Here is a 26,234-nt window from a genome sequence, read left to right on the forward strand (position 1 = left end):
GCACACGTTCAGTCAGGTGGTGGAAAGTTTCTTGGGGAATGGTAACCCATTCTTCACTGCTGCACTAAGGAGAGGTACAGATGTCAGTCGGTGAGGCCTGGCACAAAGTTGGCATTCCAAAACATCCCACAGGTGTTCTATAGGATTCAGATCAGGACTCTGTGCAGGCCAGTCCATTATAGAGATGTTATGGTCGTGCAACCACTCTGCCACAGGCCTTGCATTATGAACAGGTCCTTGATCATGTTGAAAGACTCAATCACCATCCCCAAATTGCTCCTCAACAGTGGAAAGCAAGAAGGTGCTTAAAACATCAATGTAGGCCTGTGATTTGATAGTGCAATGCAAAACAAGGGGTGCAAGCCCCCTCCATGAAAAACACTACCACAACAAAACACCACCACCTCCGAATTTTACTGTTGGCACTGCACACGCTGGCAGATGACGTTCAACAGGCATTCGCCATACCCGCACCCTGCCATCGGATCGCCACATTGTGTACCATCATTTGTCACTCCACACAACATTTTTCCACTGTTCAATCATCCAATGTTTACGCTCCTTACACCAAGTGAGGTGTTGTTTGGTATTTACCGGCATGATGTGTGGCTTATGAGCAGCCAGCCATGAAATCCAAGTGTTCTCACCTCCCGCCTAACTGTCATAGTACTCGCATTGGATCGTAATGCAGTTTTGAATTCCTGTGTGATGGATAGATGTCTGCCTATTACACATTATGACCCTGTTCAACTGTTATCTGTCAGTCAACCGACGAGGTCAGCCTGTACACTTTTGTGCTGTATGTGTCCCTTCACATTTCCACTTCACTATCACATTGGAAACAGTGGACCTAGGGATGTTTAGGAGTGTGGAAATCTCACATACAGACATATGACAAGTGATACACTCTCACCTGAGCACGTTCGAAGTCCGGGAGTTCTGTCGAGCACCCCATTCTGCTCTCAGGATGTCTAGTGACTACTGAGGTTGCTGATATGGAGTACCCTGCAGTAGGTGGCAGCACAATGCACCTAATATGAAAAACATATGTTTTTTGGAGGTGTCCGGATACTTTTGATGACATAGTGTATTTGTTTTTAAATTCTTGTGATCCTAACAACTAAAATACATACATAAAATAAGGGAAAGGCAACTATTCACCTATAGTGGACCTATAAATGGTGCACAGATATATTTGTTTTATTTCCCACAAAACTGAAGTTAGAACCTAAATTTCAAAACAACAAATAACAATCTACTGGGATACGCTTTCCACATAATAAAGGTACAGATGAACTGAATAAATGTGAGTGCTTAGATAATGTTTTCATTTTGAAGTTAAGAATGGTAGCAAATGCTACATACAGAAGAGAAGTGGCAGTCATTTTTACACAATGGTGATATACCTGCGGAAAGTGAAGTGTCTGAGGACGCTGAAAACACACACATTAAAGCTCACTTATCCACGAAAACTGATGTCAACATCTAACCTAAACTCCAGAAGCAGTGAGCGGTACTTCACGTACCATAATCATTTTTTTCCTGTTTGTTAAAAAAATAGTGCATGAGGGCAATAGCTGTCAGCAAGTCTCCACATGACCACTAATTTCTGAGATTTCATCACTGTGGTCATTTGACAAGGTATACTGTACGTGGGAGGAAGTAATATATTCCTGGACTTCTTGGAGTGCACACATACAATTCAATAGTAAACTTTGTCATGGCGTTCGTCAAATCTTCTGTTATCTCAATTAATCCTATTTGGTAAACATTCAAAACCGACAAGCAATATTGACAGTCAAACAACTGTTTTGTAAGTTTCCTTTTCTTTCTGCTTAATAATACTAGTCTCGCACCTACTTTTCCTTCAACTAATTTATGTGGTTGATCTATCTTAAATCAGTATGAACAAATTATCCTAGATATTTTACAGCTCTGTTTGTTACAAAAGTTACACACAGGAAAAACAGTTGTCAGTAAGTCTGTTTCATAGTGTACAAGACATTCACTAAAATGATTACCAGCTGGGTTTTAATACAGCAAAGGAACAAGCTTGCTTCAGAAGTGGGTACAACTTATTCAACTATTTGCAAGTCATGAACGAAATTTGAGAAGAGAGCATTGTCTGGCATTCACAGAGGCTGAGAAAGCTTCTGGCACAGTTTTAACAAAATCTCTAAAAATTCTCTTACACCTGAAGACCATGACCAGATGAACAGCACAAGATAAACAGAAAGATAAAAATGGCTTCGAGTGATTCTGCTAACCTAAATAAGGTGTTAAGAACAGATTTTAAGGTATGCCTGCAAAGGAAAGTTTACATATTGTGTGTAATACCAGTTATCGCTCAAAGTACTTTCTAATGCAAAAGCCATTCAAAAATAGAGTTGCTCATTGAACAATAAGAGATGCATGTTGGTAACTACTAGGGGTATAGGAAAATATGTTGATCAGGTAACAAATTTGAGTGGAAGGTGCAATCATAAATAATGAAAATGAAAAAGTTATAAGGAGAATGGGTAGCCAGACTAACAGATGGTAGATGGACTGAGGACATTCTCTGGTAGATTCTGAGAGAAAAAAAAGACTTAGATGACCTAATGGAAGGAGGGTAGATGACAATAGAAATGTCTGTATAGCTGATAACTGAAGCATGGGAAAGTCTAGATGCAGCATTTGGCCAGCACAGGAAGTCAACTGGATAATGTAATGAACAAGACAGTACTCATGGAAACAGTTTCCGCATTCTCCAGGGCAAATGTTGTCAAATATATTCTGGAGCAAGTACTCCCACTGATGCATCCAAGAAAGTTATTGACCACTCCACAGTAAAATCTGAACTTTGACGTCAAGCACGTTACGGTTTGCAATTTGTCAAAGGCAGTATGTTCTCCCCTGAACTGTTGCTGCAACAAAGGGGCTTTCTGGATCCTAAAATCTAGACCACTGATGATCAATTCTTTCCTGAACTGGCATGAATGGCAGAGGTAGATGCTGCACAAAATCAATGGCCATGACATCAGTTCTAGTCTTGCAGATTTCAGTAATTTTTTTTTTTGGTACAACTTCTTGGTGTTTCTTTTGCGAACAATCACTCACAAAAAACAAAACACACACACACACACACACACACACACACACACACACACACCCCCTCTCCCCCCCCCCCCTCCTGTGGTGTTAATGTGTAATCTGTCCACCTAGGATGAATGCATCTGGCCCAGGTGCTGAGTTACCCTTGGGACTTGCTGAACAGAGTACTGTTTGCCTCTGGAGCTGAGACAATTATGAATACAACTGTGTTTGGTCATCACCAACACAAATATAAAATTATGATGAAGGCAAAGTTACAGTCAGTCTTCTCTGCAAATAAAATACCACCCCCCCCCCCCCCCGATAAATGTAGATGTGTTAAATTTCAACTGACCGACAATTACACTTTTACATCAATTTTTGATCTGAATTTTGTCATACAAAGTGAAAGCAGTGTCCTGCTTCTGCCAATTCATTTCAATAGGCCAGTGTTTGTTTTTCACAATATAACATAATTGGATGGATAAAAAAAACCTACTCACCAAGCAGTGGCAGAACACACACATAAAATAAGGTTATAATTAGGCAAGCTATTTGGTTTTCAAATCTCATCCAGTGCAGTCCACAACAATCAGTCTTTCCTTTTCATGCCATGAAGTAAGCCTCCCCGACCCGCAGTTCTGGGCGACTTCGCTGTAATCTACCCCTTTTCCTAGACCTCTCCATTCCCCTTCAACCCTTTTGCCTCAACAAGGAGCCACTGGCTCCAAAAGCTTGCCTAATTAGAACCTTATTTTATGGACGTGTTCTGCCACCAAATGGTAAGTACATTTTTTATCTATCAAATTATGTTATAGTGTTTGTTTTTCACTACTCATCTGCAAAATGTGATGTTCAGCATACATTTCTCATTAAAGCAACTCAAGAAGCCTCTAAATTATTTAAAACTGGACATTAGCTGCAGAATCCAAAATATCTAAATTTGCCTGCTTGTCTATGTAAATAGTATGTTTGCAAACAACCTTCAAGGCAGAGATTTATCACTCAGAACCATCTTTAGAAGCATATAAACATTTTTGCGCATCTAAAGCCTAATATGTTGGCCATTAGCAAACTGCTTTCTTTAAATAATATCCAAATGTTTTGTGAGGAAAAAAGTATGCACCGGAAAAAGAAAATAACTCTTTTAGTTGACAATATATACAGTGCTGCTTATTTTCCTCTCACAAAAGAAATGTTTATTTTAGTATCTGAAGTTTCCAGTCAACGTGTTTTGCAGCACAATAATCTGAGGAGGAACTTCAAATGCAAAAAACTGAGTATCAGTACTTTCCAAACCACTGTACACTGTTTGGTTCGCAAGACCCTGGATACAAATTTTATTAGAATCTGTATACATATTTATTCATTTAATTTAAATAAGTTACAGAAAGCACTACTCTTTTGACAGAAATTACAATATAAAAATTAGAATATTTCCTGAACTGGCAGGAATGGCAGAAGTAGACTCCGCACAAAATCAAAACAAATGGCCATGACATTTCCAGCCTTGCAGATTTCAGTGATTTTTTTGCATCTTCTGGTAAAACTTCTTGGTGCTTCTTCTGTGGACAATCATCACAGCAACAGCCACTCTCTTTGCTATCTCATTAATGCATGAAGATTTTATTTTGTCACTGAAAGCTTTGCAGGTCAAGAAAACATCAACTTGTAGTCAGCCAAACTTGTAGTCTTAGTTCTCTTTAAACGTTTTATTTAAAACTCATATTTAACTACTCCTTTGAACTCAGGATGATTTTCAATCAAAAGTTCGTGTATTTTTCAGACTGTTAAACTGGACTCCAAATATGTTGCAGGACTGGAAGTGTAGTGCAACTCATGTCTGGCAAATGAGGAGGTATGTTCGTTAATTTTAGCTATGGTCACTGTTTTAAGAGTATTTCCATAGTTTAAATCCTTTCCTCTGACGTCAAAAGGTGACTGATTACTCTGAAAGTTTGTTTAAATGTTGTACCACTTTCTTTGAGACAGCATACAATCTAACATAGGCCTTACAACAACCTTCAACCCAAGTGAATCCTTTCATGTGTAACATTATACTCATTTCGGTACGCTTATCAGCCACCCCAAACTGCTACCTTGTACAATGTATTTTACGTCTATGGCTGAACACTAGTGGGTCCAGGGTTCAGGGTGGGTCCCAGCGGTCACTCCAGGACAGCCTGGGACAAAGATGAGCAGTGTAGCCGAATGGGGGAAAATCCCAAAAGAGGGTAGCTCGACAGTTATCACTCGCTCAGCAGAATGTGGAATGACCAGCAATTACAGACTTTGAGACAAGCTGAAAGATGGTGTCTTACAACTCTGAGCGTCTATAATAATTTACAATCAAATATTAACACAAATCTGAATACATTTACGATCTCACAAAAATGAGGCGCACTCAATGCAACAACCCTTATTTCAAAATTTTTAGAAAGCAAAACTCAATATTTCACAGCGAATAAACATTTTCACAACGAACCTCTGAATTAGCAACTTTTAAACGCCACATGCAATTTCAACATACAATATCTCGATAATAGTATTGCACTATAGCTATCATCCCTGAAAGCTACATATCTATTTTATTTATTGATTTACAACCTATCATATATCTTTTTCACTACGCAAATGTTTGTCAGGGCATTATATTCTCCACAATACAGCAAATGATTACAGCATGAATACTTCACATTTTGTCATACTTGTGTAGTTATTTAGTGAACAGTTTACTATTTTGCCAGTAACTTTAATTAATGTTGATTGCAAGTGCTATTAAAAAATTGTGCCAATTTAAAAGCAGTCAGTTGCACGTGTTAGTGGATGCTACAATTTAAAAGAGCCAAAAGACGCTACTGTCAAGAAGGCATAAGTAAATGTTTAAATAATATTTAACGAAAATTTGTAGCCATTTAACATGAGCACAAACTGACAATAACACTAGCTTATTCATTTATGAAGAATCCTTTATTGATAATTATTGTGAACGATCCGAGTGTGACTGAATATATAATATTTCTTTATTTAAATAACATTTTAATATAATAGTTTAGTCCAGGAAATGGTCACGGGAGTCAAATTATGTCTGCAGCATGTAAGAAGAATGTATTTTCGATGGGGATGGCCTTCAGCAAATAGAGAAGCAGACAGTAGCAGAACACTGTGAGAGTCATGTGGAGACTCTTTGGGTGAAGAGCTCAAGGGAGCAATTCTGGAAACTATGTCAAGTTCTGGAAGAAGGCATACCTACCTGTGGTACCATGTAGTTTTTGATGGAGTGGGCGATTGATTCCAAGTGGTGAATGGCTGCTACCATACTTTAACTTCTGAAGGGACTTTATATTTCGAGAGGTCTGTGTGTTCCAGAGTAGGACTAACTTGTTTTGCTTGTATTACAGTACACACCAGAAAGAGTATGAGTTACTATACTTTGTATCACGTGTGTTAATTTTTAAATCATTATGTTTAACTCTGAACTGTTTTGAGCTGGTGAATATTTCGTGTATTTTGTCATGAAATAGACTTATTTTTTGCATATACTTTATGAATGACTAGTTTGGGGATTTTTCTACTATTCTCTTAGTGCCATCAACTTCACTGCATATATAAGAGTTTTCCTGGCTGTAACTGAATATTGTAGGACCACTCTCTGTTTGAGATATCCTTTCTTGAATACACATTATTCAACATAATTCTGTCATCTACATCAATTACAGATGTTAGAATAGAACCTTAATTACTGAATTATTTGCTATCTCCATAAGGAGTTTCCATGTAGCCTGTTTGGCCAGCCTGTCAGCAAGTTCATTGCCTTGGATTCCGACGCGTCCTGGGGTCCAAACAAACACCACTGAATGACCGGATCATTCCAGGGCATAGATGGACTCCTGGATGGTCGCTACCAGAGGATGATGAGAATAGCACTGGTTGATAACTTTTAGGCTGATCAAGGAGTCCGTGCACAGAAGAAACGACTCCCCAGGTCATGAAAGGATCTGCTCAAGGGCACGAGATTTAGCCACCAATTCTGCAGTGGAAACACTGCAGCTATCGGGCAAGGAATGCTGTTTAATATGTCCTCCACGGACATATGTGAAGCCGACGTGACCATCAGCCATCAAGCCGTCAGTGTAAATCACTTCATGGCCTCCGTACATATCAAGAATCGAGATGAAGTGAGAGCAGAGAGCTGCGGTGTGAACCAAGTCCTTTGGTCCATGTGAAAGTTCCAGGTGAAGCTGCGGCCTAGGTGTACACCATGAAGGTAAACGCGATTGGACCTCGAGCATAGGTGGTAAAGGCACGGACTACAGTTCAGATAGAAGGGATCTGACACGAACTGCAATTTTAAGCCCTGACCTGGGCGGCCAATGCGGGAGATTAACCACCGTGGGTGGGAAAAGGAGACGGTAATTCAGATGTGCAGGAGAACTACGAATGTGTGCAACATAACTGGCGAGCAGTTGTGCACGCCTGACCTGCAATGGAGGAACACCAGCCTCTGCAAAGACACTGATCACCGGACTCGTCCTAAAAGCTCCCGTCGCTAGTTCACTGCCACAGTGGCGCACTGGGTCAAATAAACGCAATGCTGAAGACAGAGTCAAACCATAAACCAAACTCCCAAAGTCAAGAAGGGATTGAACAAGGACTCTGTATAACTGCAGCATCATACAGATATCTGCACCCCAGCTGGTGTTGCTCAGGCAGCGGAGGGCATTGAGATGCTACCAGCATTTCCACTTAAGCTGACGAAGGTGAGGAAGTCAAGACAATAGGGCACCAAAAACCAGTCCTAAAAATCTATACGTCTCCACTACAGTGAGGGGATCGTCAGTAAAGTTCTGGTTCCAGATGAACGGTACGACACCGACAGAAGTGTGTAACACACGATTTTGCGTCCGGAAACTGAAAGCCATGGGCTAGAGGCCATGACTGCGCCTTGTGTATGGCTCCCTGTACGCACCGCTCAGAAACAACAGTACTGGTGGAGCAGTACGAAATGCAGAAGTTGTCTGCATACAGAGAGGGTGAGACAGACGGCCCTACAACTGCTGCTAGACTGTGGCTACTACAAAGAGAGAAAGACTCAATACAGAGCCCTGCGGGACCCCATTCTTCTGGGTATGGGGAAGGGGGGGGGGGGGGGGATTATGGGAGGCACCAACTTGGACACGGAAAGTACGAAGCGACGGGAAATTCTGGATAAAAATAGGGAGTGGGCCTCAGATACCCCACTCTTATAATGTGCCAAGGATATGATGTTGCCAGATGGCATCATATGCTTTTCGTAAATCAAAAAAGATGGCAACAAGGTGTTGGCATCTGGAAAAGGCTGTTCTGATGGCAGACTCGAAGGGACACAAAATTATTAGTGTTAGAGCGACCTAGGCGGAAGCCGCCCTGGCACGGAGCCAGTAGGCCATGTGACTCCAGGACCCAACCCAACCATCGACACACCATACGTTCCAGCAGCTTACAAAGAATGTTGGTGAGGCTCATGGGCCGATAGCTATCCACATGAAGTGGGTTTTGGCCGGGTTTCAGCACTGGTATGATGATTCTTTCCGCCAGTGTGATGGAAAGACACCATTGCACCAGATCCGGATGAAGATCATGAGGAGATGGCACTTTTAGTCAAACGAGATATGTTTAATCATCTGACTGTGTATCCGATTGGGCCCAGGAGCTGTGTCGGGGCAATGTGCAAGTGCACTGAGGTGGTCCCACTCAGTAAATGGAGCGTTATAGGGTTCAGTGTGGCGTTTGGTTAATGAGAGGACTTTCTCTTCCATCCGCTGCTTGAGAGTGCGAAAGACTTGGTGGTAATTCTCCGATGTAGAGGCCCGAGCATAGTGCTCGGCAATCACGTTTGTGTCAGTAGATAACAAGCCATTTATGTTAACATCTGGCTAATGCGGGCACAGAGCCGTTTAAAGGCTATGAGGTGCTCCAGGGAAGGGTGCCGCTTATGCCACTGTAGAGCTTGCCAACGCTCCTTAATTGCCTCAGCAACTTCTGGCGACCACCAACGGACTGGGGAGGGTGGGGGGCACACCCTGAAGAATGAGGGATTGTGTTTTTGACCACAGAAATGATCGTTGTAGTTACCTGCTCAACCACCACATCGATGTTACCACAGGGGAGGGGAGGGGAGGGGGCGGGATTCAATGGTGACAGCAGAGGTGAAAGTTTCCCAGTCTGCCTTGTTTAAAGACTATCTGGGCAGGCGCCCGTGGGCCTGATGCCAGGGCAGTGACAGGAAGATGGGGAAGTGGTCACTACCACACAGGTCATCATGTCCTCTCCAGTGGATAGATGGGAGAAGTTCTGGGCTGCAAACAGATAAATCAATGGCTGAGTAACTACCACGAGCCACACTGAAATGTGTGGTGGCCCCAGTATTTAAGAGGCAGAGGTCGAACTGAGACAGTAAAGTTTTGACATCTCTGCCTCTGCCAGTAAGTATGGTGCCACTCCACAAGGGATTATGGGCATTAAAACCTCCCAAAAATAGGAATGGTTTAGGGAGTTGATCAATCTGTGCAGCAGCCAATGCGTTCAGGGGTACTGCACCATCTGGAGGAAGATATACGTTGCAGACAGTTATTTCTTGAGTCGTCCTTATCCTAACAGCCACAGCTTCCAGAGGGGTTTGAAAGGACACACTACTATAGTTGCTACAGTTCCTATAATATCCCTTATATCCACAGAGGGCAGGGGTCTGCAATCCCAGGAACCAGGTTTCCTTGAGGGCAATGCAGAAAGCAGGTTAAAGATTAAGTGCTGCCGTAGCTCAGCCAGGCGGTGGAAAAAACCACTGCAATTCCACTGGAGGATGACATTATTGTGAGGCTGGGAAGGCATGAAATGGGTAAGGAGGCAGGTTATGCCTCGTTGAGCCACAGGCGAGTGTCCACCATGGCAATAGTGGATACCTTGGAAGAGGGGGCCCCAAGGGACCCCTTCCGCACGAGAGGAGCCAAAGGAGGCTGTTGCTTCTCCGGCAGGGGGGAGGGAACAGATGTCCCCTGCGTTTGGGGGGCGGGGGGAGGAGGAAGATTTGCCCCCTACCACCAAAGGGGTGGATTATTCTGGTGGCCTCAAGGGCCCACTGTTCATGTCACAGAGTGAGGAACCATTAGCACTTGGGACGGCGATGGTGATGGTGATGGTGATGTAGCTGCAGCGTATGTCGACGTTAACTGAATGGGATGTAATCTTTCGAATTTATGTTTAGCCTGTGTGTAAGCCAACCTGTCCAGGGTATTGTACTCCGTAATTTTCTGCTCCTTTTGGAGTACTGGGGAGTCTGGCCAGAAGGGGGAGTGGTGCTCTCCACAACTAATGCAAGTGGGAGGTGGCGCACATTAAGTATCTAGGTGCAGTGGACATCCGCAGTCTTGACATGTGGCGCTGGAAGTGCAGCGGAAAGACATGTGGCCCAACTTCCAGCACTTAAAACACTGCATAGGAGGAGGGACGTATGGTTTAACACCACAGCAGTAAACCATCACCTTGACCTTTACAGGCAATTAATCACCCTCAAAGGCCACGATGAAGGCACCGTAGCAACCTTGTTGTCTTTGGGTCCTCTGTAAACGCACCAGATGAAATGAACACCCCCGCCGTTCTAAATTGGTGTGGAGCTCGACGTCAAACTGCAAGAGGTGGTCATGATGAAAAATAATCCCCTGGACCATGTTGAGGCTTTTATGAGGAGTGATGGAAACAAGAATTTCACCCAGCTTGTCACAGGCGAGTTATACTCGGGATTGGGCTGGGAATGCTGTCCGAATCAAGGCTGCGCCGTTTTGCATCTTGGACAGCGCTGTCACTTCTCCAAACTTATCCTCAAGGTGTTCAATGAAAAATTGAGGCTTCAGCGGTAGAAAAAAAGTCGCCATCAGTTCTGCTGCAGACTAAAAACCAAGGCGAATATGGCTCTCTCCGTTCTGTAGCTCTACATTCCTCCCATGGTGTAGCGAGGGAGGGAAACTATTTAGGGTCATACCTGTAGGCATTGTATTCTATCTTGCCCTTCTTAGAGACTGCTGGTGCCGTACAGCCACCAGCGAGAGATGACTCAGTCCGCTTCACTGCGGGTCATCTGCCCTGATGCCATCCACTCCGATTAGGGGCTCTCCACACGGGCGCCACCCAACCCAGAGCAAAGGCCAACTGGCTCGATGGCATTTGCCAGAAGTCCTGATGCCCCAGGAAGACAGGCATCTACTCCTTGGTATACATGGGGAGTTTACAGCTCAGGCATCAGCAGTGCGATCCCTGTGTTATCAGGGGGCTACGACCAAATGGGTACATGATGGTCCCACCACAACAGACTGGCTACCATGCTGGATATTAGGTACAGAGAAATCCAATATTGTCATGGGAATGAAAGAGGACAGGAGACAATGGAAGAAGAAGAAGAAGACATACCCCAGAAAGTGTCCTCGCCCAAGAGGTGGAGATGCAGGAGATCGAATCTAAGGGCACTCGTGTACCAGGTAAAGCGTCCTTCCCCATATAGCCAGCACTTCTGTAGAATTTTAAAAGTGGAAAGTCAAACCACAGAATGGGACCTGAACTCACAGGACCAAAAAGTGAGAGACTCCTTTTAGTCGCTTCTTACAACGGGCAGGAATACCTCGGGCCTATTCTAATCCCCGGATCCGCAAGGGAGACAGCTACAAGTTATCTGCAATAAATCAGCTGCAGGGTATGAAATCAGACTTGCAGCTTAGAGTAACTACTCAACAGGCAGTAACCTGGAAGTTCCATCTGACATGGCAGAGTATTTGAAGAATGATGTGTTTTGTTTGGAATTTTCTGTGGTTGGTCAATGTGTAGCAACATTGTCACTTTCTATCAATCCTAATAGATGTGTGGGTAATTTTTTGGTGTCCACTGTACAAAGTTTTAATCACACTGTTTCTCTGCAGCAGTGAAACCAGCCATGCACTTCTTATGACATTCACAATCTGATCCAGTTCTTTTAGCCTCCACCAAATAACCCTTGCTTGTGACAAATTCTTCACTTCTTTATCAGGCTAGTTTCTCCATTGTCTTTTGAATGTTTATCTTTGTTCACTGTACCTCACTTCCTTCCAGGCTCAGTCACACCCTCATCTAACGGACATTTTTCACAGAACACAAAAGAACACTTCACTTGCTGAGAAATATCTACTACCTACTGAATACAAACACACCCATGCAACAAGCAGCTCCAACTTGCATTGTTACAGAAGCTATCAAGAAATCAACCCCTCACTGTCGACTCAATCTTTCACCATTTCTAAGCATAAGCATCTAAAATTATTATGCACCTTTGAGTGGAGAAAGAACAACATTCCTGGAATATTATCTCTCTCTTTCACTCAATCAAGTTTTCAATCTCACATCATTTAAGTTCTATTGGAATATTCCCCATTCTCCATTCGCTAGATAGCAGATAGAGTTGGCTACAAAACAGCTATCTCAGTTTAATTTCCCTTTCTTTGGAATATTATCCTTTTCCCCTTCGCTCATTCAATTACACTTTTTGCTATCGTTATTGCATAAGCTGTAGCCTAAGAAAGAACTAAAATAATATGAAAAACCAATCTTGAAGCTTAGTCTTTTTTAGTGTGTGTTACCTTTTCAGATGTATCAAACACAAATGTGGCAGTCAAATTTTAAGTAATGGCTTAAATGGCTGGTCTTCTGGGCACAAAATTTTTCTAAGTGGCTGGCCCTCAAAGAGGTAAGTTTAGAATGAGAATCAAATGCTCTGCGATTTAAGAAACTTCACACACATTCTCACACATAACAAAATTCATCTTGCATAAAAAGAAATTTACTTTGAAAGTAATCCTTCTCAAACCATCATTCCCAATATTTTCCCCACTACCTGTTAGAAATGTAAAGAGTAACAGTGTGACATCACACTCATCGAAAGCAGTTTGCTGTCACACTGTATTGCATAGGTTTTGTCCTGAAGCCTTTGACACATTTTGCAGTCAACAATCTGCTTCTGTGTGCACTGTGTTTTGTTGATATCTCATGCTTTCTTTGCAACTGAAGTTTTATTTTGGTGTTATTCTCTTGTTTGTGTTTTATTGCTGCAGTATTACTCTGCAGTAGTAAAAAATTCCAGGCTTTTTCCTGGATAAAGAAATTCCCATATTTTTCCCAGGACATATATACCACGTCAAATTCAAACATGCCACTCATTGACAATGTTCTTTCTATGGAGATCATTATCTTGGATTAGTGGCATCAGAATGTTCAAAATAGTTTTTCTTTGGAATAAATGGTGAGGGTCTCTTAGTCGTGTTCCTCTGTGTGCTTGCTGCACCTATTTATAATATACTGTAACATGGAAGCTATTGACATTGCTCTTCTATTAGCTTCAGTCACATATGATACCCAGGGATTTAAATGGTTGAATGAAAGGTTGCCTTATGCACTAACATAGCCAAATTCAGATAAAATGATCATTTCACAGTGTGATGGTTTTAGCATACTGGAGTCAATTTGTGATGACTAGGAAAATAGATACACAAACAAAGGAGTTACAATAGTCAGTCAGTTTAAGTTCATGCTGAATAACTTGATTTAGTTTAAAATCCCTCATAATGTAAAGGTGGCACACATGCATTCCTACATGACAAGATAGTTGAAAGCTGGTATGTAAACTGACAACGCACTTCCAATAGATGGATGTCTACAAATGATGTCAAACACGTCCACAAACATAAAATGTTTATTTCCTCACAGTACTCTAATCAGAATCACAGGTCAGAGATGGTGGTCATCTGTACTAAATAATCACACAAATCAAAATTACACAAACTATCTTATGTAACAACTACAATCTGTACAAAGTACTTCAAATTCTGATAAAGTCTGTATCCTATAACAATACACACATTACATATGGATAAATTTTTAGTATATACTTACAGCCATGGAATGTCAAGATTTCGCTCTGGTGCTTGCAATGCCATAAAGTAATTTGCACCTACTAGTTCATCTTTCTCTGCTTTCCTTTTTCCTGTTTTCCATCTTTTCTCGTCAGTGCAGGTAATAAAATGTTGCCACACTTCACACTGTGAGAGGACTGGATGCCTGCATATACAGTTTACAAAGTTTTGTAACTGGACTCTCCTGTGCTCAATAAACTGTTCTTCATATCTTCCTATGGAAAATTAAAATTTACCAAAATATAACTGACCAGATAAGGCATTTGAAGTAAGGTTATTAGTTTAGAGCACAACCAATTTCAAATTTCAGTAGAACACACATTTCTTTTTGCTCTACTTGGTTCACAGTACCTAGGGGTAGGGATGGGGGTGGGTATAGAGGGAGAAACCACATACCTTGATGTGGAAAGATGGCTTGTGTGCCTCAGCTGGACAGACAGCTAGCTGAACCTTAAGTGCAAACATACTGGAAGGAAACTGTGGAGAGGCTACATTAAATATGGTCAATGAAGAAGGGTAACAGGCTCTTCAGTAGAAAAGGTCTGTATGTATATTTGATCTGGCCTCTTAATATTATTTAACATGGCTCTGTCCTGTTGATTGTGCAGCACAGCTGCAAGCAAAAAGAAACAACTATTGTTATGGTTTATGACGACATGTAGCTGAACTGTGTAGTTTAATGATGGTACTCTCCTGGGTAAAATCTTTCATTAGGATCTACAGGAACTACTCAGGAGGATGTCATGACAAAAAAAAAAGTAATTTTCAGATGTATGGCTCAGAGCATGGGAAGTCAGAATCCTTAACCATGAAGGGAGGTTACAGAACTTGGAAAGAAATTGATTGAAGTTTGATGCAGTGGGGATTAGTGAACTGCATACGCAGAAAGAATAAAAGATAAAATCAAGTGAATACAGTGTTAGCAACACAAAATCAAATAAGAGTAATGCAGATGTAGGTCTAATAATGAATAAGAAAACATGAATGCAAGCAAACTACTATGAACAGGGCAGTGAATGGATTATTATAATCAAAAAGTCACAAAGCCACAACCCACCACAGTAGAAATAGTATATATGCCTACTAGGTCTGCAGAATAGGAAATAATGGAAAAGTTTATGATGTGGAAGAGATGGTAGATATGTATGATGAGCTAAATGAAATTATTCAGTACATAAAATGAGACAAAAATAAATTATGAGGAGGAACTGGAATTCGATATTGGGAAATGGAAGAAAATGAAAAATTGTAAGAAGCTATGAACTGCTGGAAAGGAATGAAAGAGGAAACCATATGGTAGAAATTTGCACGGAATATGATTTACCCGATTTAACACTGCAAACACTTTAAGAACCAAAAAAGACAGTAGTATTCATGGAAGAGAGATGGAAACAAAAAGTTTTCTACTAAATCATATAAGGAAGATTTAAAAACCAGTTTTTAAATTGAAAAACATATCCATGAGTATCTGTAGATTGTATTTCATAATCATTAAATTAGGGCCAAACTAACACTGAAGGAACTGCAAAAAAGTAGTAGTTTAAAATGACACCTGGGTAAGTTGAAAGAACTAGAAATTAATGTGTGTGTTCATCAACAGCAAACAAGGGAATACATTAGGAGAGGGGGGGGGGGGGGGGTAGCTTTTGAAGATGAAATAGTGAAGGCGCCAGAGGAAAATCAGTAAGAAATCCCAGTAACAGCTTTTGGATAGTATAAGAAATATTAGATGTGATTGATGAAAGAAATGTAAAAACTGTAACAAATGAAGTAAGCAAAAATGCGACAAAAATGCCTAAAACATGAGGTTGACAGGAAGTGCAAACATAACAGGAATGGCTTGAGGTGATATGCAAATCTGTAGAAACTTGCCTGACTATAGGAAAGGTAAAGTCAGTGACAGAATTCATGAGACCCCTCGCCTTACAGTGGAGTGGCAGGAAGGGAGTTGGGGGGGAAGTGTCTAGCGCAGCTCGTGGGAGAGTGGAGAGCCATATGTGGGCTAGCTAGGGGTGCAGGCAGATGGGGCAGGTGGCACATGATTTCATACAGAATGGTGTTAAGTAACAGCGCCCAACTAGAGGCAGAGGCAGATTGATTTGACTACTCAGATACTCTGCAATTTGAATCCTGTCACCCTAGCTAAGCAAAAATATTTTCCTGCTTTCCGTAACATTCTTTGTAATATCAGTAGTCATATTTGCCAACATATGACTTACGATCACTGATACCTTCATCTACATTACCCAATTCAATGAAGTGAGGTCTAAGATGTTACCATCACAAGCTGGTTCTCTAGTTATCTGCTCTCAGTAGTTTTCAGATAAGACATTCAGAATGTCACAAATCCTTGTCTCTGGCATCAGTCTTTATCGCATGACTCTCCCAATTTACTCCTGGCAAGTTGAAGTCACCCCTATTACAACAGCATGATCAGCAAAGTAATTAATTACATTCTGAAAGCTTTCCCTGAAGTGCTCTAATACTACAGCTCCTGACCCAGACATGCATCCGATCATCATTTTCAACTGACCTTTGATGCTTAATTTCACCCAGATTAATTCACATTCAGAATCCATGATAATCTCAGTAGATATTATCGAATTCTTTACCAGAATAAATTCACCACCACCATTGGTGACTAACCTATCCTTGCAACAAATATTCCAATCAGAACTTAGGATTTCATTGCTATTCACTTTCAGTTTAAACGAACTTCCTGTTCCTAATACTATCTGGTTATTATAACCTTCAATAAAAGATACTACATCTGGGACCTTTCCCCGATTGCTCCTCCAGTTTACTAATATCATATTAATCATTTCTATATTCGATCTGAGAAGACAAGCATCGTCTGAGAACACTATGGCTGATATACCTTCAGTTTTGGCAGAGTCTTTATCTGATCCCAAAGAGGGGTTCTTTTAACATGCAGCACTTGCAATCTTAAGGACTCTAAATGGTACTTGTGGTGACTGAATGACGTACAGTTTTTACAGAATCAAGAAGATGGTAGAATGCCATAATTAAATTATAACTAAAATGTAGGAAAGATAGATTACTACTTACTATAAATATGACACATTAAGTTGCAGGCAGACACAATTAAAAGAACTTCCACAAACTTTTAGCCATACCCTTCCTCAGAAAAAGGGAAACACACATCATTTGTTCACACAAGCAAGCACACCTCACAAACAAGACCATCCACTCTGGCAGCTCAGGCCAGAACGCCATAATTCTGGCCTGAGCTGCCAGAGTTGGCAGTCAAGTGTGTGTGATGTGTGTTTGCTTGTGTGAATGAATGGTGTGTTTTTCTCCCTTTCTGACTAATGCTGTGGCCAAAAGCTTATGTGTAAGTGTCTTAACTGTGTGTCTGCAACTTAACATGCCACCTTTACGGTAAGTAGCAAGCTATAGTTTCCTACATTGTTGATATTCGTACCATGAGTTACCATTGTTTATATTATAACTATTAATTTTTACATGAAATGAGATTATTTGCTTGGAAAATACAAATGAGGTAAAGATACATTACAGAAAATTAAAATTTAGCAACATTTTCCAATTCCAGAACATATGTATCATAACTTAAGAATTATTCACTTACAGTACCTGAAATCTGTTTATCTGGCAGAGGTGGAATTGGTATCAAACTGAATTTTTCCTCCAATCGCTCGTGCAACCAATCGAAGTGTTTGTACCGTCTAGAAACCTGGATGTTGTTGAACTGGACAGTGGAGAAAGTAACACTCAATAGTGAGCAGCAAGATAAGGCATACAAATTTCAGAGTTATATTATATTATGTTAGATTTTTCAATATAAATTAACTGCTTCAATTAAGCAGGCAGCAAAGTTGTCATCAATTGCTCTTATTTCCTCAAGGAGAGTCCACAGTGGATTAGCGTTGCTATGTATTTCTCGAGATTCTTACACTCTGTTCAAAGTTGAAATACAGAAAAATTCAAGGCACATGTGCCAGATATAGTTGGTAATTTCCACTGTGGCACTGCACTAATATCTGTCGCCTGTGAAGCATGTTCTCTGAATTTCACAAGAGGTCAAATTAAGAGTTATCTGGGGTCTCCAGAAATAAATGGGTACTTATGTCCAATTCAAAGTCAGTTACTTAAATGTCTTGACATTGGCTAAAGGTCAACTTGATTCCATGAAAAAATATTAAATGAAAATTTAATGAATTATAATATCGATATTACTGCTGCAAAAAGTCTCTAGACACACCATAGGAAGTGCTCTTTGTTCCTTAGCATTCATTCATGTGTGTATTACTGCATGCACAATGTGTAAGCATTATAATCTTTCTTGAAACAATAAGTTCATGAAGAGCATACAAACTGAGCAATAGTGTTGCGTCCTACACATTCTTGTGTTTCATCAGACTACATTAGAGCTGTATGTATCCAAGTTACCTGCTGATGATGTTACCACAAAGTGAAAAACTTCATAAAAACGCTATTGGCAATGGTATCTCTGGTAGTCCTAAGAAATTAACTGCTATGTAATCCCACAACTCTACTACACCCCAGTATTATAACCAAATGTCAGTTATGTTTATTAGCTATTGCAGAGGACACCTGTTGCAGCTCAGGTGGAGAAATCACTGGAAAACCCAAAAGCTGATAATTACGTTTGGTACTCATGCAGCTGCTCAGACATCGCAAAACTGGAGCAGTATAGGCAATATATCATTGATCTGTGCTGTGGGAGGTGTCACAATACATGTAGAACAGACAGACCTCTGACAAACCATATTTAGAGAGCTGTGTTGGAGCAAGAGCGACATTTGGCGACAGTGTGGTCATTTTCCTTCCTCGGGGTGTGGACCCTAGACAACAGCATGCACACCACACTGATTCAACAAACTGAAATCAAATTTTGTACCAGTGCCATAATGGTATCTACAAGTCCAATCTAAACTCCACAGGAAACCACTGGGGCAAACTGGAGTATCAGTTGTGTTCCAGGTCCCATGTCACCCAAATGTTCAGCGAGACTATTTTGTATGGTTCATAAAGAACAGAAACAATTCCACCTATTCGTCATTTCGATACCGCACAGGCTGCCATTGTGACATGTCAACATAAACCAAAAAATTTATATTTAACTTTTCACAGTATTGTGAATTTACACTAATCTGTGCCACACACTAAAATCATCTGAGTTAACAGATGGAAAGTAAATCAGAAATGGGAATTCGTTACTGCAACTTTGTATTATTGCAGCCAATTTTTTTTTTTGTTTCCTGTGAAACTGCTTGACCCAAGAGCTAGGGAACAATTACACATGGTGCATATGCATGTATGTGGGTGAGTGCACGCATATATCCTCCTAAGGAACACTAAATCATAGTTCTTCACTAAATCTTAGTACTTCCTTTGTTCCACATAGTATGTGACAATGACATTAAAATAGTAAAACATTATCAGATTAGCTCAAAGAAAAGTTGAACACTTTCCATGAAATGACTAACCAACTATTTCGACAATTATCACTCAAATGTGCAACTATGAACCAAATGAAACAATTAATGGTCAAAGTCACAAGTCAATCCCCATGAAAATTGCATCCTGTCAGGTGCTCTTATATTTGTGATTGAATCTTCTCCTACAACTCACATCCACTTCTGCCAGTCACACACAACACTTAACATGTATCAAGTATTTATTTAATGCCACAGGAATTGGAGAAGTAGCTGCATTCTTTTGTAACATGCATAAACAGCAGCCACACTGTACAGAAGACGTATGAGAAAAATAATAAGGGTTAAGGTAAGTAAGAGGTAACAGCAAAACTCTGATGCCTATTTCCCACTTAACACTAGCTTCCCACATGAGTACACATGGACTGGAAAATAGCTAGTAATTCATGATGGGTCGTGTACATAAATACCACTTAAAAGTCACTTCACTCCAGGGAGATGGATGACTTTATAAAGATTTGGATTGGATTGTTTGGGGGGGGGGGGGGGAAGGGGGGGGAGAGAGAGAGAGAGAGAGAGAGAGAGAGAGAGAGAGAGAGAGAGAGAGAGAGAGAGAGAGAGACCAAACAGCGAGGTCATCGGTCTCATTGCATTAGGGAAGGACGGGGAAGGAAGTCGGCCATGCCCTTTCAAAGACACTATCCCGGCATTTGCCTGGAGCGATTTAAGGAAATCACGGAAAACCTAAATCAGGATGGCCAGACGCGGGATTGAACCGTCGTCCTCCCGACTTTATGAAGAGCAAAAGTTTTAGAATACACGGCAATAACACAAATTCTTTTGAAGTAAGAAAGGAGTACAGCAGAAAATCTGAAGACTTCAGGAAAATGACTTATCTGATTACCAGATTTGAAGAAACTGGGTTATTTAATGTGGAGATTGTCGGAAGTTGAAATTCTATTAACCCCTGACCCACTGCACTCAGTACATACCAAAACAAAATGTTTTACAAAATGTTCTGGAATACCGATTTTTCACATAAATGTGTGACTGTATTGGATACAACAACTACAAATCTCAAGGAGCACACCGACATGAACACAACTACAAAATTTGAATCCAATTAAATGCCACTGACAAAACTTTCATCTGAATGAGAATATACTTACAGAAGGTGTTAGCTGATAAGCAATAAAACTTTTCAAGCCCTTGAGTTTTGATTCCTTTTTAGGTGATGCTACTTGGCAATTGTACCTTTCCTTAATAGGGTTCCACATTACTCCATCTTCTGTTTCCTACAGCAATGTAAGAACAATAAAATTACAATATCTCCATTAAATGTACAACACATTTTTTATAATACATATAATCCTAAGATATCCAAAAGGTTTAACAACTAATTTATTAAATTCAAATAAAATGACAAATTTATTTACTTTGTTACATATATCAGCTCTGAACCAGTAACAATGACAAATTAAGTTCAGTGTTGTTTATAGATAGCAATAGGGAATTAGACTAAATGGGATTACACTTTATGCCAGTACTATACTTCACCAAGACTTAAAATTCGTGTACTACATTTCAGGACCATTGATCATAAGCAGTTACTCTACTTTTATGGTTGGTTGGTTTAAAAGAGGGGGGGGGGGGGGGGGGGGGGGTTTCAGTGAGTTCATGCGTTATAAAGAAAAATCTGAGCACAGCTTTGTCTGGATAAAATTCAGTTACTTACATATATGAAGACCCTGTCGGTGTCTGGCACCGACACCTTTACTGTGCCAAGAATGTAGCTCTCTCCACCAGATTTAACAAAGGTAGTAAATCTGTTGAAATTTTTTCTTCCCACAGTGCCCTTATTATCCATTTTACCTACACAAAATTAAAGTTTTGCTATCAATAGAAAACAACAATTTAAAAGACAATGATAATTTATGTTAAATATTTTCAAAGACCACTTAAGAGAATGATATTAATTGCAACAAAACTTCATAAACATTCAAAATTACTTTCTAAAAATGAGTCAGTACAGAACTGTGATGTTAAAACAACATACGAATGATGATATGAAGCAGATTGGGGATAGGAGACAGTTTAAATCAAATGAAAATGTTAAAATGAACAAAGTATGCATTTTTTTAAAAGTGCTGATTTTACAGAGATTTTTTAAAACTATTGAAAAACCAAATTATGAGAGAAGGGAGGGAGAGTAATGATAGACCAATGTCAGACAACAGGCTAGAGCATGGTGAAGTGTGCTCTCTACATCATGTTCAGAAGACATTTTAAACAACAGTCTACAGAGATCTCAATTACACGGGCAGTTTTTGGTAGAGCCATACAGTCCATGTTTTACACAAAAATTACAGGCAGATGGAGAGAAGAAACCTTTACCTCATGGCACACACATTAATTTAATTCATTTTAAACCTATTTCACAAACACTTTGTAGACAGCTTTCCCCCAGATAAAACCAAAATAAAATCATACGTAAGATGCTGAAAAACTGGATAACACCAGCAATTACAATATCATGGAAATACAATTGGAATAAAATGCAAACTTTACCTCGAAGAGAGGGATCATAAAAAGAGATACTGTAAAATTTTAAATTGTGTAATCAAGATGACCAAAATATGCATTATACACAGCAAATTAACAGATCAAATAACAAAACAAACACTGCAAGTAAATTTATAAAATCTTAACAGACAGACAATTAGAACAATCAAGCCTAACAGTTCATGGAAATGGGACAAACAAGAATAATCTGAAAAGTGCAGCCTCAGAATTCAATTAGTTCTTTTTCACTGTAGCTGAAAATATAAGAACAGAAAACAATGCCTTCCTCAGAAGCCACAAGACTAGTGAGTCTTACCTAGCACACACTATCAATGCCACTGCACTTCAAATCCACAACAACAATGAAAACTATAAAAATCATGAGATCCCTAAAAAGCACCAGCTCTTCTGGATACAACTAAATTCCAAACAAGGTATCAAAATTATATAGTGACAATCAGCAACATACTGTGCTATCTGTGTAACCAATCTATGAAAGATGGTGTATCTCCTTCTAGATTAAAACATGCTGCAGCGATGCCAATACACAAAGGTGCTGAGAGACATGTCATATCTATCAGCCTATATCTCTGCTGACATTTCTTTCAAATATATTTCAAGGGGTGGTGTACAACAGGCTATATGTACACCTAACACAAAATGGCATACTGACAGCCTCCCAGTTTGGCTTTCATAATGGGCTCTCCCTAGATAGCAATATTAAGTCTCAAAAGAAATTCTAGATGAAATGAAATGTGAAGATTTTCTGTGACCTTACTGAAGCTTTTGATTTTGAAACATAATACATCAGTATAAAACTTTTCACATTCTGACAGCAAAGAAACCACCTTTCTTCTACAACAAGAATCAAAGTCGCCCTAACAGGTGCAGGTGGGAACAACAAAATCTGAGTAGGGACCTATTAACTATTATGTTCCCCAGGGCTCAATTCTTGGACCACTGGTCTTCTTGGTATACATTAATGACCCACCAGCATCTGTAAATAACAAGGCAAATACAATAATGTTTGCTGGTGATGCAACTGCCTTTATCATGGGCATGACATTCTCAATGCAAAAAATCTATCACTTAACATTACAAAAACAAATTAATGCAGTTTCAGATAGCAAGCTCTTTAAACAGATATCAACAGCAGAAAATTAATGGAACTCTACAGACAAAATTTGTAAGCATACAAATGGACAATTAATCAAGATGGAATGAACATATGAATCACCTGCTCAAGAAACTGAACTTAGAATGCTTCCCACTAAGAGCTATTTTGGCCTATGTTGATAGGGAAATAATAAAATCAAATTTCACACATTTCCATTCTGAGCTCTTGTGGTATAATATTTTGGAGAAATGCAGAAAAGTCAAACTTTTTAAACTACAGAAAACAAATTGTGAAGATCTGTGGGGTTATTAATCAGATATCCTATAGACATCCACTGAAGATCCTTAGGATATTGACAGTCACCAGGCAATATGTCTAGTCACTGATGATACTTGTTTACAAGAAATATTCCCAAAACTTGACATTCACAATTAGCATACGGCAAAAGCAAAGCCTTCACAATGACTCAATAACTTTCAATATATTGCAGAAAGAAGTTATTCGGTATGGAAATAGGTTTACAATGAACATAGAAAAGGATACTGACAACCCGCATATATTCAAGAGGAAACAAATAATTCCTCATAAAACAAAGGGATGTAAAAGATGTATCATAAATGATGGTGTCAATGTACATCATTATTCTGTGTACGTTATTATTGTGTGCCTTGCATGTATCTAGACTACAATATTGTTTTTTCTCCATGCAAAATCTTATTCTTGGACTTGTCCAGCATTATTTGCACAAAATTTAACAGCATCAGATAAAAACAATATTTCCCTCTCCCCCCTCCCCTGATGCACAGTCTGGTAAGCAAAACCTCCTTCCACCGGCGAGGCGGACATGAAGTTCGCCAAGCTTTTGTGGTCAGTTTGAGCGACTGCAGATTGTTGTCAGACACCTGCAACCATTCAGTCACCCACTGACGCATGATGCATCTGTCAGAAAATGAGATAACGGCGTGCAATGGGATGGGACATTGATGGACAGTACCATCCCAACATGCTTCCTTGGCAGCTTTATCAGCCATGTCGTTACCCTGTATCCCAACGTGGCCAGGTACCCAGCAAAAGATCACCACCTTGCCACAACGTTGGAGCCGCTGTAAGCAGTCATGGATGAACTGAATCAGCAGGTCTACCGGATACATTTGGTGAAGCACTTGCAGTGCACTAAGAAAGTCGGAACAGACAAGAGAACTCATATGGTGATGTCTGTGAACCCTCTCCAGTGCCATTAGAATGCCATATAACTCCGCATCATAATTTATAAATTGTTCTGGAAGACACACTTTAAAAACCGTATCACGGAAAACCACAGAACAACCGAGAGCATTCTCCTGCTGGGATACATCTGTATAAATAACAATAAAACTATGGTACATACTTAAAATAGACAAAAACAAAGTTGTAAAAACCATATCTGGGGTACAATTTTTCGGGTACTGCGTCAAACTTAAAATAACTATGGGCCTCCAAAGACACCAAGGCGGCAGTGCATTCCACCCCTGGGTGTGTATTTTCATGCCCAAGAGATCCAGATCCTTGAGTCAGGCCGTAGCACGTATACCAAATGGCTTGGTCGCTTGGGGCCAATTCCTGAACAGTCGTTCGAAGGCGTGTTGGATAACTGAACTAAATGACAATGACTGGGGTGATGCTGAGATTTTCAGCACCTGTCGAGCCAGAAGGATATGTCGCTGAATCCAGAGTGGTGGTTCACCAGCCTCTGCACACAGACTCTGAACTAGGCTGGTCAGAAAGGCTCCAGTCGATATCCAAATCCCTGCATGGTGGACAGCATCTAACACCCAGAGGTAGGAAGGATAGGTCGATCCACAGACCACGCTGCCATAGTCTAAGCGTGATCGAACAAATGCCATATAAAACTGTAGGAGGCGAGAGTGTCAGCTCCCCATGTTTTTCCGCCAAGACATTTTGAAATGTTCAACAACCAGAAGCCCTTTGTTTATAGGTCTTTCAGGTGTGGGAGCCATGTTAATTTAGAGTCAAATAATAAAACCAAAAAGCGCAATGTGTCTTGAAAAAGTAGAACACAGTCCCCCATTGTAAGCTCTGGTTGGTTAAAACTCCGACGGGCACGATTAAAATTGACACACACAGTCTTCTCAGGTGAGAACCGAAAACTAGTTGTCTGGGCCCAGGTTTCCAGCCTCCTAATGGTTAGTTGTAGCTGCCTCGTCGTCGTCGTCTTAGGATCAGAGGAAGAGTAGAAGATTGCAAAGTCACCCACAAACAGAGCATTTGACAGGGCTCCCGACTGCACAGGAAATGCCATTGATAGTGATGGCAAACAATGAGGACACTGCCCTGGGGCACACCATTCTCCTGAACACAGCAATCAGATATGGTATCACCGATGCGATAACAAAAACACCTGTCCTCGAGAAAGGATTGGATCAGAAGCGGCAGGCATCCACATAGTTCCCATTCATGAAGTTAGCGAAGGATGTTGTACCTCCAAGTAGTGTCATATGCGGCATAAGGAGGACTCCTGTATCACTGTCCCCAGTAGAATTAAGTTGTCAAGAGTGGAACAGTAGTGCCTGAAACAACACTGGGAGCGGCTCGGGTAACCTCGGGATTCAAGCAGCCAGACAAGGCAGCGGTTGACCATGCAGTCAAGAGTCTTACCCATACAACTAGTAAGGGTGGCACTCTGGTAACTGTTAAGGGTGCTACGGTCCTTACCTGGTTTCTAGAATGGAATTAAGATTGCCTCCTTCAAAGTCTGGGGTACTGTCCATCAAACCAAATCTGATTGAAACAAGAGAGAAGCTGACCTATCACTTCAGGGCACAGATGACAAAGCATGGTATAATGGATCTCATCAGGTCCTGGAGCAGTATCTCTGGCTGCAGATAAAGCTGATTCCAGTTCCCACATGGAGAATGGAAGGTTGTAGACTTCTTCATCACAGGAGAAAAAATTTAGCTGCTTCATCTCTGCAGTCTGACGGAATAGCTGAACAGCAGGAGCTTGTCTGGATGACTTGGTAACAGTAAAGAAGCATTCAGCTAGAACGTGAGCCATCTCTTCTGGCGTGTCCACCAA

General features: G+C 40.6%; 1 protein-coding gene across 2 annotated transcripts in view; it reads right to left on the reverse strand.

Annotated features, from left to right (window-relative positions):
* Positions 1 to 26,234, reverse strand: part of LOC124555072 (sorting nexin lst-4) — a 103,613-nt gene that overhangs the window by 22,816 nt on the left and 54,563 nt on the right. For both annotated transcript variants that reach the window (XM_047128859.1, XM_047128858.1), the window contains exons 5-8: positions 21,216 to 21,352; positions 20,650 to 20,775; positions 17,655 to 17,769; positions 14,020 to 14,254 (exon numbers count right to left, since the gene is read on the reverse strand). In XM_047128859.1, coding sequence (XP_046984815.1) covers positions 14,020 to 14,254; positions 17,655 to 17,769; positions 20,650 to 20,775; positions 21,216 to 21,352 — 613 coding nt within the window. The remainder of the gene's footprint in view (positions 1 to 14,019; positions 14,255 to 17,654; positions 17,770 to 20,649; positions 20,776 to 21,215; positions 21,353 to 26,234) is intronic.

The sequence above is a fragment of the Schistocerca americana genome, chromosome X, assembly GCF_021461395.2.
Source record: "Schistocerca americana isolate TAMUIC-IGC-003095 chromosome X, iqSchAmer2.1, whole genome shotgun sequence".
NCBI lineage: Eukaryota > Metazoa > Arthropoda > Insecta > Orthoptera > Acrididae > Schistocerca > Schistocerca americana.